General features: G+C 40.8%; 1 protein-coding gene across 1 annotated transcript in view; it reads right to left on the reverse strand.

The window, feature by feature from the left end:
- LOC126406699 (neurexin-1a-like) overlaps positions 1-15,861 on the reverse strand; it is a 285,366-nt gene that overhangs the window by 48,611 nt on the left and 220,894 nt on the right. Inside the window, 1 exon segment of the mRNA XM_050071161.1 lies at positions 4,312-4,483. Coding sequence (XP_049927118.1) covers positions 4,312-4,483 — 172 coding nt within the window.

Here is a 15,861-nt window from a genome sequence, read left to right on the forward strand (position 1 = left end):
CTGCCTGCTGTTGAACACACACTGTATTTCCCTTATGCAGGGTGCCTGGAGCTCTGCACCACCTAATTCTCCTAAGCACTGTGCATGATAGAAGCATTATACACAAACAAATTAATACTCAAACAAGCAGGCGCACACACACACACACACACACACACACACACAAGCTGTATTTCCTTATATTTTGAATGTGTTAAATTAATGAATAATCCATTAATTGCTGTTGTCATGGAGCATTCATGGGCTTTGTTAATTCCTGTCACCTCCATTTGTCAGTCATGGGGTGTTAGTTATGTCACCTCTCTGTTTCCTGCTACTGTGACACCTCATCTGAGGAGAGGTCAGCATCAAACTGGGCTCTGGAGACCAGTTAGCCTACAGCTGTTGGGAGGACGGTGAGGACACATGAGTTTCGACTGAAGAAGAGCGACAGTCAGTTCAGTGGCATTTCCCTGACTGATTCATTATTAATTTATGTGCATTTCATTGCACACAGTCTCCATCAGTTCCTTGACAGCTGCGATGTATAAACATGTTTTTAATGTTTTGTAGCTGGCATTTAGAATCACAGCTTTTGTATTTTTCTACACGCCGCTATTGAAATATTGTAATAGAAGTGACAATTTGCTGAAGAAGAGGGCAAGGTAACCACTAGAAAGACACAGTGTCAGACACACTCACATACGCGCATACACTTATCCTTACACACAGCATGACGCTGTGCCAAAATCCTTTACTTTTGTGCAAAAACATGCTCCATTTTCAAAGACAGTAGCGCTTTATCTGTTTGGCTCTGCACCCTGTGGCACACTTAGTCTATCCTTATACTGAGGTTAATTAAGTGTGGATATAATCAAGGTCTGATCGTGTATTGATCCCCACTATGGGACACCAGAGTGTTAAACAATGCTATCCCCTGGGCTTCGATGCAGCAGCAGAGCCCATTCATCCTGCCTGCGAGCGGAGCCGGTGACTGCTGCTGAGTGGTGATTTGGTTTGGTATGGGACAGCCTGGCTTATCTCCTCCGCCAGACAGCAGCGATTCAGCTGAGCCGTCCCAACTGACCTGCTTTGCCCTCACTCACTTGTTTTCTTTTTTGTTAATAAAGTGGTCAGATAAGGTGGGAGCTTTATCTCATTACAAGCCCTTGGACACTCGCCACATTAAATGAACAAATATGCAAATGCTTCCTCTGTTCATGGAGCTAAGGGAATTTAAAAAAGGAGAAACCTACACAAATCTCACTATTATTTTATTATTCTGCTCCCCTTTTTTTTCTACTCTGGCTGTGGCAGCCATTGCACCATTTTTTAAGCATGCTCAGTAATGACTGCTTGCACAATAGGCTGAATAGGCTCATGGATAGAACAGAGAAGAAACCAGAGCAGATAGGATGGAGCTTTGATGGATAAAGCTAACCCTCCTCCCCTTGTATCCCACAAATCAGTCTCCACACCACAAGGTGGAAAAACAGGACAGGGGGTGAGATCGACAGAGGGGGCAGGGGTGGACAGATAGAGGTAAAAAGGACAGAAAAAGAGGGAACTGAGAGCTGAGGGGGAGTGGAGGGAGAGACAGAGCGCTCTGTAAGTGCACCACGCTCTGATAACAGTAAAAGAATAAGGCCAGGGACTTCTCCATTATCTTTGTGTGCAGCGAGTGTTCATTGGGTGCTCCGATAGGATACTGTGCCGTACCCTGCGGGCCTGGCAGCGCCATTGTGATGGTATTACTTCCATGGCCAAGACTCGGGAGAAGGGGCCGATTTTTTTGTTGCTGCCCAGCCTTTTGTGTGTGCGGCGCAGAGTGAAAGCGGGGCAAGAATAAAGGAGTGGGAACCAGAGCTACAACAAATACAAGGCTACTTATGTGTCTGTGTGTGCGTTTTGCATTTTTAGATTCTAATAATTGTGCTAAAGACTTTTAATGGCCCATAAGTATGCAGTACGAGACTTTTTAATGAGATTACGAGGGCAGCAATATAGGCCCTGGTGAAGCAATTATTTCCTTGCTTTGAGAATGATCGCTCCCTCCCATATAATCTCCTACTCTCTGTCATTCTCACTCTCCAGCCATCATTTTTATCTTTGCTGTCTACTCTTATTATAATCACTGTTGTTCTGTGAGTGGCCTAAGAGTGGCTGAGGGCTGCTATTATGAGTGCGTTAGAGGCATACATGGATACTAATCAAACTACAGGCGAGCTGAGAGAATAATGGCTTTGTGTGCTGGGGGTGAGGGGAGGAACTGTGCAGTAATTGTGATTGGATGTAATTAGTCTGCAACGAGCCTAATAAGGTAGCTGGACTTGGCATTGTCGCTGATGCATGATTGGTGGGGATGAGATTGGTCACTTCTCCCCTGCAGCATTTATAACTCAGCACTTATCATAAGAGGAATTAATCTAACATTATCTAACATTCTAAATTTCACAACACATTGACCAAGAACTCAAACATACTGTGCTATGTTTTCCATTGCCAGGCTTTAAATAGGCCAATTAAAAATAACTTTAAAAGCTACTGTATGTAAGTGATCTTGAGTGTTAGTGTTTTACCAAGTGCTTAATTTAATATTGAGCTGAACCTCATCATATTTCCCTCTGCAGCATTAAAACCTTCAATAAGTGACACTTAAATATCCCATCATCTCAGGTATGGAACCTATGTGTATTAAAATAGCCCCCTCCCCCCAATTTATAAGCAGCACATCAGTATGTATCACAGGCATCTCAAGGACTGAGGGTGTTTGTTGCTCGAAGATTGAGATCGTAGCATCCAGGCATTTAACCCTGCTGTGCATTCTGCCATGTCCACAACATGTCAAAAGCCATTAGCTTCCTTTTTCCACCTGAGGCAAGCGGCAAGGATTGAGTCCCAGTCATAAAACCCTCTTTCATTTGGATGAATGCACTGGTCATAGCTCCAAAGGTCACCAAACATTATGCAAAAGTGGAGAGACAGGTTGAGTTTTGTCTTCCGTTTGTCCTGCCGCACGGTTATTTTAGGCATGCTTGTACTCTAACAAATGCTCTTGATTTGGGGCTGCAGTTTCTACTCTCGTGGGGTAAATGCTTCACTTGTTAGGACAGAAATTTGGTGTTTTGATTATCTTAGTCATATACTAGTCACACTCCTTTAATACTCCATAGGTTTTGTCAAAGCCTTTAAGCAGTTAAAAAGTTAACAATTTTAACAACACAAGCAGTGGCATTTAAATTCTTACTGAGAGCCATCAAACTACGAACATCTTGACATTCTACAGAAACATACCAGTGTTGCTGAGTTGTTTTCCATTTCCAACAGTTGATTACTTCATATTTTCCCAACAAATATCATGACACAGAGCTTGCATTTCCCCCAATATGAATCTTCACTTTGCAGAAAAAAAACTTACATTTATTACCACTTACCACTACACTATATAAGACAGTGCCAGTACAGGTATTCCTGTTACATCATCAGGAGAGTATTACACATTTTATACTTTTTCAACAGCTAAATACTCATTACACAGCCAGTAAGAAGGGAATTCATCTTTTACTGGCATGTAAACTGTGTTTATGGAACGTGCTACATAAATGAAAATGATTACTATTAGTAGTAGCACACTAGTGTCAAAGAAAACAACGACAACTTTATGTCTTTTTATGAGGAATCTGGTGTATGTTGTGAAAATGATTAATACGTAAGTGCATCGTCATGGTAAATGTAGCTGATCATTTGGTATCTAAATCTAAGCAATAGATTAACTCAGGTATTCATTATGTTTGACTGTGTTATTACAGGTCTGTCTACCTCGTCGCCCTAATTCAATCAATCTCCGTATTGGCAGAGAAATAAAAATTGAACTGGCACACAATTACTTGCCACAGTAAAAGTGGTAATTTGTCTGTAAATAGTCTATTGATTTGACCTCGCTGTGAACATACACTGTAGGTGGATTATTTATGTATATGGGGAATATAATGCAGACATGCAGACAGGGTGGGTGGTTGCTCTTTTCTACAGTTTGCATTTTAGGCTACGGGAACGCTTGAGTGCAACCTATTTACATAGACCTGGGTTGTTCAACAGCATTGATTAATGCAAAGCGATAAACATGAGAGAGGAAAAAAACTCAACAACACTGGTAATATTTGTAACAACTGCTGGAAACAGAAAAAATAAAAAGCAATTAAAGCACATGCCAAGTCAACAGAAAAACATCCTAACAGATAAGGCTTTACTCGTTGGCTGGATAATGTCTTGGTCATTTTATCGCTTTTTAGCAGCAGGAAGATGTGATTGAAGACAGAGTGGGTGACTCACCTGTGGGGTAGCGCTCAATGACTGGCAGGTCATCCACCTGCAGAGTGGCATTACCCCCACTCCTCGTAAACTTCACTATATGGTACTTTCCGTCATTTACAAACTTTGATGTCTCCTCAATATTAATGTCATCTGTTCCGACATTAAATACAACGGCAATGTTTCCTTTTTCCTGCAAAGAGAAGAACACAAAATAGGAAAGTTTTTAGTGACAAAAGTGACATGATATTTGAAATGTCCAGTGTTGCCAGGGGACTGTACAAAAGTTATTGCGGGGGGCGGGGTTCAGAAAGCCGAACGATGGGTTGTTGTTTTGTGAGACAGTGAAGGAGGCTCTAAAGTGATTGAACGTTAGTTCTTGAACACGTCATTAGTCACAAACCCATAGCAGGTACCACCTTCACTGTCTTGTGCATCTTAACAGAAAGCAGAGTGACAGTAAAGCAAAATGTGACAAAAGATGTTAATGTTCCATATCATCTGACAGTGAAAGCTCTTAGATCAAACATAAAGAATGGCACGTGTTGCAATTTTTCTGTAATGGAGCAGTATTAGTGACAGTGGAGAGGACCTTTCCAAAAAAAAAAAAAAAGAATCAAACACAAGGTTCAGCACCCCAATCCCTCTGTACATTCACACCCATTTATAATATCTTGATTTATTATTGCTAAACAGAGCAAGCATCTATTTTAGAGACATACTGTTTTCCTGTGTTGATGAAATATTAATTTCAATTTAGAGTGAATGTAGTGAGACAAGTCATTCAAGTCAGAGGATAAAAGGCAATTACAACTTGTTACAAACTAACTGCATTGATGACTTAAAGAAATAACCATGATTGAGTCATACAGACTTATTCCATAAACTCATTTATTCAAGCGGAAACCCCAGGGGCTGAAAAATGAAGTGCCAAAAACTGCAGTTCCTTGAATGGCCACTTGAGGCTGGCTCCAGAAACAAGTTAATCCCCACAGACCCCTATGTTAAAATCCTAACTTTACATCAGAAATGCCGTTTTGGTGTCTATAGCTTATGTCCCCCATCAGGACAACTGTATGGGGAATTAATTTTTATATAAAAGTATTCTCTGCGCTGAGATGCTGCATGCGTGTCCACTGAATGTGCTGAAGCAGCGCCCACTCACAGGAAAGCTTCAGCCTTTTTTAATTGTAGCACTACAATGGATGCTCCATCTAGCAACTTTATTGGACATGTACAGCTGTACATGTTTGAGCCACCAGTGCAAGAATCATATTCAGAGCCTGAGGACACTGACCAGCCCGAAAATCTACCTAGTTTTTCTGAGCCTGCAACAAAATGGTAGTTTTATCTATTTTTTGAAACAACAACAGTTCTACGTCTTATGAAGTGTAGAGGCATGGTGTATGCTAAGAGTTGCTCCATTGCATCATTGAGCATGCTTTTAGCCCCGCCCAAAAAATCCTGGACACAGAAATAGTGAAAAACAGTAACAGATAATTCTCTGTCTTTTCACATGCTTTCAACAAGTGTTTTCTAACATGCGTAATGTTTAAATGTAAACCTCAGACTTAACTCTACCCTGACTATAAGGTTCAAAGGCCGTCTGCTGATTGTGTTCTCTGTGTCCGGCCCCCTCTCCTCCACAGTGCCAGCCTCCTGTCCAGATATGGGCACTTCTGCCTCCAAAAATCCAAGATGGCAGCAGCCAAAATGCTTCAAAACAGGCTTCCACAAACCAATGGGTGACGTCATGATAGCTATATCCAATACTTTTACAGTCTGTGCATTCACTCTGCATTAGATGGACTGCACTTTTTACAGTGGGCCACCAGCTTATTAAAAGGAGCCATATGGTTATTGCTTTTTGGCCTTGAGCCAATTCTAAACATGCAATGCTTGTCTCGTCACAAGGGGAGGGTCCAGAGGAGCAGGACTGGCACTGACATCAACCAGAATCTAAACACACCGTAAAAGCTTTTTTGTTTTTGATAAATAACAAAACAAGTGGCAGTTTTAATCTGAAAAGCCTTTAAATTATGCACATTTTTTAATCTTTAAAAAACAACTTCACAAAATCGTGATGAAAAATGAAAACGGGGAAAATGACTTAATTGTACATGATGTCATTAGTGTAGTTTTTTTCACCTATGTGGTGTTGCTGTGGTCCTACGTTGTTAAAATCTGCCACCCCCTAGAGTAACCTATATAGCAGCATATGCTGCATATGGTTAGGGAATGTTTATTATATTTTGTTTTGTTTTGTATGTGCATGAGAGATTACTGTAGGCATGATTGCCTTGGATTGCTTATACTTAACATAAGTATTGGTTTTGAACTTGTTAAAAACTTTAAGCAGAGAGAAAAACATTTTCACATCCCAAAGAGGCATGCTGTGCATTTTGTCTTTTAGTGTTTCCATGACATCAGTTCAATAAATTATATAGTTAGTGGTTAGGAGTATCCCCTTGAGCTCTTGGGCTTTATGTACCTGCTCTGGCCTTCTGTGTGATGCCGCCATCTGGTTCTTTAAAAGCACAATATTTTTTTAGCCTCAGCGATTCATCTCTCTCTCTCACACACACCCACACATACACACACTCTTCTGTGCCTCCCATTTAAAATACTGTAGACACACCCTTATCATCAATTTAAAACTCCTAAAGTAGCTTCAAAGCTCGCTGAGAGGATATCATTGAATCCGAGCACTTTGTGTGAAACTGAATCATTAAACTGCAGTGAATACTGCCATCATTACACAGACGGCATAAAAACATAAGCATGGAAACATTAATAGAATGTCTCAAAGGAAGCTCGATCCCATCTTAGCCTTAGTCTCCTCAGATCCACATGCTATGGATCAGCTCTAATAAGCTCTTTTAACAGTGCATGATCGAAGTCTGTGAATCCTGCCGCTTAATGCAGCTAAGATGAGTGTGTATGTTGGTGCAGCGTCTCTCTCTGCTTATGAGCTGCAGTGAAAGGAGCATCTGGTTGAAGGCTCAACCTACTGTAGCAGCGCAGCACTCTGCATGTCATTATCCAGTCAGCACAGCCAATACTACACTACATCTCCATCTCTCTCTCTCTCTCTCTCTCTCTCTCCATCTCTCTCTCTCTCTCTCTCTCTCTCTCTGATTCTCCCATATGCACAAACTGACTCTTTTGTTTAAGCCCCCCCAACACACTCACACACAGACACACACAGAGCCCGGTTCCCTTAAAGTGCAGAATGAGTCGAGCATGTCTCAAGAGCCAGAAGCTAAAGTGCAATTAAAACCATTTGTAATGTGTCACACCACGTTACCAAAACTAGGCCGATTGTATACTTTGTAATGTAATTTCAACAGATTATATAATCTGATGCATTAAAGCTACAGTACTAACACAATTTACTGAGTCCTCGTGGGCAGAAACACCAATCAACAAAAACTGAAAAGCAGATGGCTACAGTGACTGCAGCTCATGTCAGGTCTCCAGTACTGAATAGGCGAGAGGACGATCTGCAGACGCTGATGTTGTAGTGAAAGCCTTGTGTTGGCTGCAATCTGTGTCAGTTTAAGAGATTCTGCCCCTCTTGAAACCCTTCAGCAGATTCAGGGAGACAGCAGCTCCTCAGCAGGACTAAATGCAGCAAGAGGCAGCATCTGCCATCCTCAGACCTCACAGTAATGCTGATTTTCCCACAATTCCCTATATCTCAAGTACTTGAATATACAGTGAAATTTAACATGAGACTAGAAACCGTGATTCCAACAGGAAACTTTGTTTCAAGGACTACCACACACTGAACGCATTAATTCAGAACTTTTTATTACCATTGCTCTTGGAAAAAAAAGACAGCAGAGAAGAGACAGAAAAAAAAGGTTTAGTGGAGGGACCAACCCAATTAAAATCCTGCTTTTAATAGCCTCCTTCAATTGACTTTTAATGTTCCCCATGGTCTCGTTAATAAATTTACTGCATTTAGTCACAAACTGCCAACTCGAATTTCCATAGCATAAAAAAAGCCTACTTCACAGTCTTGGAAGAGATGAAGAGGTAGATGAAAGGGGGTGACAGACAAAGGACAAAAACCAAACCATCAGATTTAGGGAGTCAGATATCAGATAAAAGATAAGAGCTAAATCTTCAGGCTGGGAAAATACAAAGTTAAATCTTTGACATGCTTAGAGCCCATGTTTCTCCCAGATTAATGTGATTAACTTTGACTGCTGTTGCCTCTGCCCTCTGAGATAGGGCTGGCATTTGCTTTAAATGCCAATATTATTTTTTCTTAATAATAATCCAATACATTTCGGCGTTTCCTGAAATTCGATCTACTTAGACAAGAAGTTGCTCAGTTAGTTTAGCACTGAGAGGAGCCTAATCCTGGAGCTCTAATAGGGTGCAGGCTTATGTCAGAGAGTGATTGATAGCTGCTTACATAAACCCAGCCCATTACACCCTGTACAATTTTAGGGCTGCTCACTTGGTAAGTGCTGCTCCCCACAGGGCTGCCCCCCTGGGAACATACTGTACGGTGCACACATACCGCACCCGAATAACTCAGCCCTGCCTGACACTCTGCACGCTGCCTTGATTAATTGCTCATCAAGCTGCAATAGAGTTTAATTAACTGATGAAGTTGATCCACCATTCTCCTCTAATCTGCTCTCTTTTTTTTATGCTTCTCATCCTTGCAGCTGGAGGGTGGAGTAGCTGCCGCAATACTCAGGGTGTCAGTTTCTCGTTAAAACTCCCCATCTGCACTCATTATACAACCATAGAGATACTTGTTTTACTAGCAATAAAGCCACAAAACAGCCTCTGCAGACCAAGTATTTTTTTCTGTAATTATTAGTAGCACTGAGTAGCATCATTTTTTTTCTTCCAATCATGTCAACAGAACCATGTCTGAACAAATATGTGTTAAACGCTTCAAGTCATTTGACAGACTTCCCTGAATGACAGCTTAGGTTGTAAAATTTTAAATACAACTTAAACCTCTTGATAACAGTGTCCCCATTAATAATAAATCAATTAATAAATAAATCATGTTGTCTTTATGTTTTTGTGAAAAGGATATGCTATGTTGCTCATAATGTGCTCGAGGGTCAAACAAAACGAGTGCAAAACACAGCGAGTTGAAATGATCCACACGTTACTGGAGAGAGCATATTTCCCCGGCCCACGTAAAGACGACGTCTGAAAGGAAGGAAGTGAGAAGTGATATCTGAGATGGTGTTGAACCTCCTCTCCAATCTCCGCAAAAATGAACACCATGGTGTAGGCTGTCCTAATGTTTCGCTTGTTTATGAGTCATTCATGTTGACAACCATTGTGCACCCGTCACATTTCATATCTCACCAGTGCGACGCCACAGGACTGCAACACATCTCCCTCCAGTGCACATGTCTGTGAGGGGTCTGCTGGCAGGTGGGAGAGCACCTCCGTCATCCCTTCAGTGTGTGTTGTTCGTGTCTGTGTGCTTGTTGAGGGGATATTACGCTCTCACTGTAGAGGCTAAATGTCTTAATGTAGCTAGGGTGAGCTAGACTGTACTGTTCACCTTATCTTTTAATTACCTCTGACAGTCTTTTGCTTCTCCTTTTTTTAGCAAAGCTTAGTTAATGAAATTACAGACGTAATGGAATAATTAGAAGAAAGATTCTTTTTCCCCTTACAGCATGTGTTCTGTAAACTGTGTATTATGCCGTAATTTAACTACACACCTGAAATTACTGGTATGCAAATGTGTGCATATGCAGTCGCTCACATGTGATTTTTACAGTGTAGTAAATTCATATAAAGCCTTAGGGCATTAAGGAAGCACTGCTATGGGTTTGCAGAAAATGAAATTTCAGCCTCATGAGAGCGCTACATGATACATTAACTCTGTAATATCCTGAACAATTTAATGATGTCATGGGCTGTGACAAAACTAGAGTACACTGTCTCTGTGGAAAGCCAGTGTCCTTATCACGTACAATACAAATCACATGTATAAAGCACATGCAGTACAACCTCCTACACATATGTCACAAAACTTATCACTAGGGCTGTAGTGGAGTCAAAATTAGGTCAGTTAAATCAGACTTGGCTGTCTAATACTAATATTTGACTGTTCCTATTTTTTCTATACAGAGTTTGAACGGGGTTTGGCGTGAGAACTGCCCATTGGTTCGACAGCCCATTGGTTCAACCATATTAAACTCATTGTTCCGAAGTCCGTTCCGAAATCATCATGATGCCCTGTGGTTAAGGTCTGGTTAGGTTTAAGCACAAAAACCACTTGGTTAGGGTCAGGAAAAGATCATGGTGTGGGTTAAAATGAAAAAGAAAGTGACAAACTCATAAGCCGTGAGCCTGCTCCGCCTCAAGCCGGTCGTGGCGCACCATACGCCCGCCGCGAGCCGTTCAGCACCGCGGACAGTCGGACTAATGGGATGTCGAACCAATGGGCTGTCGAACCAATGACATGGACCCGTTTGGCGTGACGTCACAGCGACATTCACGTTATATAGTAAACAAGCCATATTGGCCCTCTGAGCTAATGTGCGCTAACGACAGATCCCAAATGAGCAACATTTTTTTTGCCAACACTAGATATCAAACAATAGCCAGAGCCTGTATCATATTAAGCTGCTATGAGCTGTAAATTAATGCCTCTCTTCCTCCAGGCAGCTGCCTCCATCTCACTCAGACTCACCCTGGGTGTGTGTCCACAGCTGCCTGTACCAGAGAGCTGTGTGAAAGTGAGGAGCGCTCACTCTGGAGCTAAATCTGGGGACATTCCAGTTATTTCAGTCAAATCAGATTTGGCTGTCTAAAACTACTATTTGACTATTTGTCCTTTTTTATTGGATATAATTTGAGAGTTTGAACAGGGTTTGACCAGACAGAACAGTGACGTCACGTAATATAGTAAACAAGCCAAGTTAGCCCTCTGAGCTAATGCGTGCTAACTACGTTAACGACAGATCGGAAATGTTTTTTTAGCCGACAGTAGATATCAAACAATAGCTAACAACAGTTACTATGAGCTGTAAATTAAAACCTCTCTTCCTCCATCTCACTCAGACTCACCCTAGGTGTGTGTCCACAGCTGCCTGTACCACTGAGCAGTGTGACAGCAAGGAGCGCTCACTCTGCAGCTAAATCTGGGGACATTCCAGTCCCCAGAGGTATACTTACTGACAAGCATTAAAAAAAAAGAAAAAACTACCTGAAGGAAGCTCTATCGACCATGGGGTCGCTGACTGATGATTCAAATCTTCAACTCTCAGGGGGCAGCCGTACTACAGTATAGTCTGTGTATTCAATTCACACTTCTATAGAAGTAAAAGATAAAAGCTCTAACATCATCTATCACATCAACCTTCTAGCACTTACACATACTGTGTCACAAAACAGAACTTATAACATAATCTCAAAATAGACAAATACACACTTGCCCCAGAGTTATCTAAAAAGTATAACCCATATGCAGCTTTTGGCAGAATCCATCTACAGCACACATGTACATATGGTTGCTTATCACTGCTTGAAATGTAGGTGCCATTAGGTTGTTAAACATGACTCACACTGTCGAATCTTGACACACACAATATGGCGTGACTGTAAGCAACTGTCTTTTTGTAAACATAGGTGAGCAACAAGCCCTTAAACAGGGAGACCTTGACATCAGTTGGGCATATGAAATTGATTTACAAGCCCGTGGTAAATACTGTATGCCTTTCAACACTTTCCATTATATGCAGTAAGTTTACCATCCACTGAATCGTCTGTAAAAGGGTGGCCAAGATATTTGACCTCCCGGTTTACTTTATGAGCTTCACCACTAAAGAAGAATCCAGCATATTAACTTTCTATCCACTTTACATCAGATCATCATTACTTTACTCTGCAGTGTTTGGTATTAAACCTGATGTCAAAGTCAGAATCAGACTGGGAACATAATATAATTACTGTGGTGAAAGAATATAAGCAAATCACCTGCATATATGACATGATGAGGCTAATTAGGAGATTATTAAAAACAAAAGCCTGTTTTGAAGAGCTTAACCATCTGGACAACTTTGTTTATCTCTTACTTCCTGTCTTTATTTACCATAGGAACACTTGCTTAAAGCTTGGTGACAACTGTTAGAAAACTATGTCCATGAATCCTGAGCTGGACATTAGTCAACTTTTTAAAAACATGTTCTAAAACCTGAAACAAAGTTGTTCGACAAGGTTTCCCTCCCCCCACCATTTCGCCATCGCCTCGGAGCGTTTCCATTGTGGTGAGGTATAAGTGTGCTTGCTGGGAGCTCAGCTTATTTCAAAATCAAGTCCGCAGGCTAAAGTGCCTAATTATCTGTGAAGTTGGCTTGAAATTGTTTCCATTGCTAGGAGACTCTATCAACTAACTTTCTGTAGGAGAGCTTCATCAAATACCTCAAGTTAATAAATCATCAAGCCAGCCGCAGCGGCTGTTTGAAGGAGAGCACTAAGAGAACAACAGGAGACACACTTGTGTTGTACCGGTGGAAGAAAAATAATAGAAAAACATTCATTTATACTCATGTATAATGCAGCAGCACCTTCTTTGTAAGATGCAGCAAGGAAACATATATAACCACTAAGTGTTTTTACACAGGGGGAAAGATGGCAATAAAAGTAAAATTTTCCACTCATTAGTGGTACACGAGCGCTGCAGTTCAGAAGTTCACACTGACTTGGAAGTGACAGGAGTGTCCGTAATGGGAGCTGGACAGTGGCACTTTTGAAAAGGCACTGCTTGTCTTTTCCTGAAATGACATTTGCTGTCTGTCTATACTCTTTCTTTTGCTCCATCTTTGGCCCGTCTGTGACACATTCCATCAAGGGAGGTCAATAGATATCTGAAATTTCGTTCTCTCTCACTCAAAGAAATCAATTCAGGTTTCAGGTGATTCTCCTGTCGGTCCGCTTGTGACAGCTGGCGCGCAGTCGGGGTGAGTTGACCTTCATCTCTGTCCTCTCTGCCAGGACTTCCTGCGTCCCCCTGAGCATACTCAGCGTCCAGCTCACTTCATCTGTACGATTCATACGGCACGGCTTTCTGGCTAAATAAGATCAACTATAATCAAGTGTGTGGTTGGGGAGAATGGGGGATAGCGCAATTGCTCTTAGTAAGAAATGGAAAAAAACCTCAGATGGAATTGGGGACATATGCCTGAAGGCAGGGAACATATGCTATGACTGACCCTTCCTCCTCGGGATGAAACTTCCAGACACTCATCTTGATAAGGATACACATCATGACAAACATTTTGTTGTGTCTACTCAGATTATCTCTAGTTCAGGGGAACAAAAACAGATGTAAGTCAGCAAGCTAGTCAGTCCAGTAGGTCCTGCGTGTCAAAATTAAGCAGGATTTATACTCTAGATTTGAGCCTAATGTTATGGATAGTGTCATGCAGACATTCAGAAATGGTGACCTTTTGAAAAGGGGTTATTATTTTGACGGTTTTCACTGAGACAAGTTTTTTGTTGTAATGAGATCGTTTCTCATAAATATGCAATCCCTTCTTGTTCTACAGAGATCTGTTGCACTGTGTTTTCTCACTGTAAGAGCTCGTCATGTAATTATGTGACAGGTTTTCTAATCTCGTAAAAAGGTGTCACACACATTTCACCCCGGTGATGTGGAATCGCAATCTTAACACAGTTCAGCTAAATTATGTCACATTTCCATAATTATGGCATTGTGTTTTCAATTTATAATTGAGTAATTATTTGGGTGACTGGTATAACAATGGATTTAAAACAGAAAACTTGCCATCTTGACTGGCAGGAAAGATTCATCTATGGATTTGAGGTGCATTTGTACATATGAGCAGAATAGAGCGAACCAGCGCACAGCCAATGACTGTTTTCCTAGAGAGTAGACATTTATTCTGACTCCAAAGTCCCATAAAACATTTAAACTCTCAAAACGGTTCTCAGTTTTCTCATAGCTCCACTTTCGGCTCAGCTTGAGATAAAAAAACCCAGCTGGAACCAAACAACCAACAGAGCTCCACTCGTTCCTTATAACACATCAGTCAGTCTGGTGGACTAAAATAAATGGACTCACAGTATGAAGTGACAAGGTTGCATAAGGGGCACATTAGCTCGGTATCATCGCAACATGAAGAGCCGATGGTGAAACATTCAAACACAGCGGATGTTCACGGTTCATGCAATATGTAAAATTAAAAATAATGATTATAATGGGTTAAAAACAAAGCAATACAGTTTTGGAATGAAAATAATAATTGTGGTCGCTGCTTATGTCAAAGGCAAAAACAATTAATTTAGCTGAATAATGTAAAACACGTCAATCTACAAAGTTGAAGTGAAAAACAAGTTTTAGATGGAGAACTGTTTATTACATATCCCCTCTAAATTTCCTCTTTACTTGCAAATAGGAACCTTTATATCTGAAATCAATTTCACCTCTGTGATCTCTCTCATGCTGAGAAGTGATTATATATACAAAAATTGGAAAGCACTGCTTGGTTTCTGTACTGTAGCTCACACAAGAACAAATTCAGTCAACACTCCAGCTGATCTGGAGGGCTGGAATAATATTTGAGATATTGTTTTCTGCCATTACGTCTGTCATCAGTGGTTACGGCGGACAACATTTCAATTAGATTGTGGATCAAGTTTGCAACTTCGCAATATGTTGATAATGTTGAACCACGCAGAGCAATTTATAAAGAGCTGAATCTCCATAGTAATGCTTCACAATCAAATGCAGACGAATGTGGATTTAAATTGTGGTAACACAAACATCTCTGTGTACCTCCTGCAGCTGCTTCACAGTAAAAGTCACGCTTCTTTCCACCTTGCTTTCATCAGGTTTAGGGCAGCTGCAGGGCTTTTACTATAAAGACATTTCAGGCTCATTGCATATGCAGAGGTATTTCAGTTAGCAAGGAGTGCTTATTGCTCGGTACAAGTTGGTTTTAATTTATATTTGTTCATGTTTTCCTGTGTGTGTGGATACATTACAATTATTGCATAAGACAAATGGAAATTACAGCTCTTTGCAACATGTTTACTGTGGAAATACATACGGGAAAGAACAATAAATTTGATAAATAATGCAACCCTTGTAGTGTTTCTACCACAGGCAACAAAGTAAAAGTGATCAGGATAAAATGAAGCAGGCACAGATACATCACATGGCTGCCCAGCACACATAGTCTGCAGACCATGTTGTTGTCTCTTTCATCTGCTATGCATTCTTGTCTATAATCATCCATATAAAGGGCTGTTAAAAACATTTCTTAAGCCAAGTGTAAAAAAAGCTTTGCACTATATTTGGTCATTTGTTACCGTGGCCTTTTGCAACTCTTATTCCAATTATTCATTCTCAGGCTGTGTCTTTCATATGGTAATTCATTATTTCAGTCAAGAGCTGGAAAGCATATCGGTTTGATATTATGACCTGAGTAAGAATTAAAGTCTGGGTAAAGCAAAATCAGTGATTTCTTGTTATACACATTATCCATGTTCGAAAATACTTGTTGAAAACATGTGCAAAGATTGGGACTGATTCAAACCTGATTTTTC

Source organism: Epinephelus moara, chromosome 19 (genome assembly GCF_006386435.1).
Source record: "Epinephelus moara isolate mb chromosome 19, YSFRI_EMoa_1.0, whole genome shotgun sequence".
Classification (NCBI taxonomy): domain Eukaryota; kingdom Metazoa; phylum Chordata; class Actinopteri; order Perciformes; family Serranidae; genus Epinephelus; species Epinephelus moara.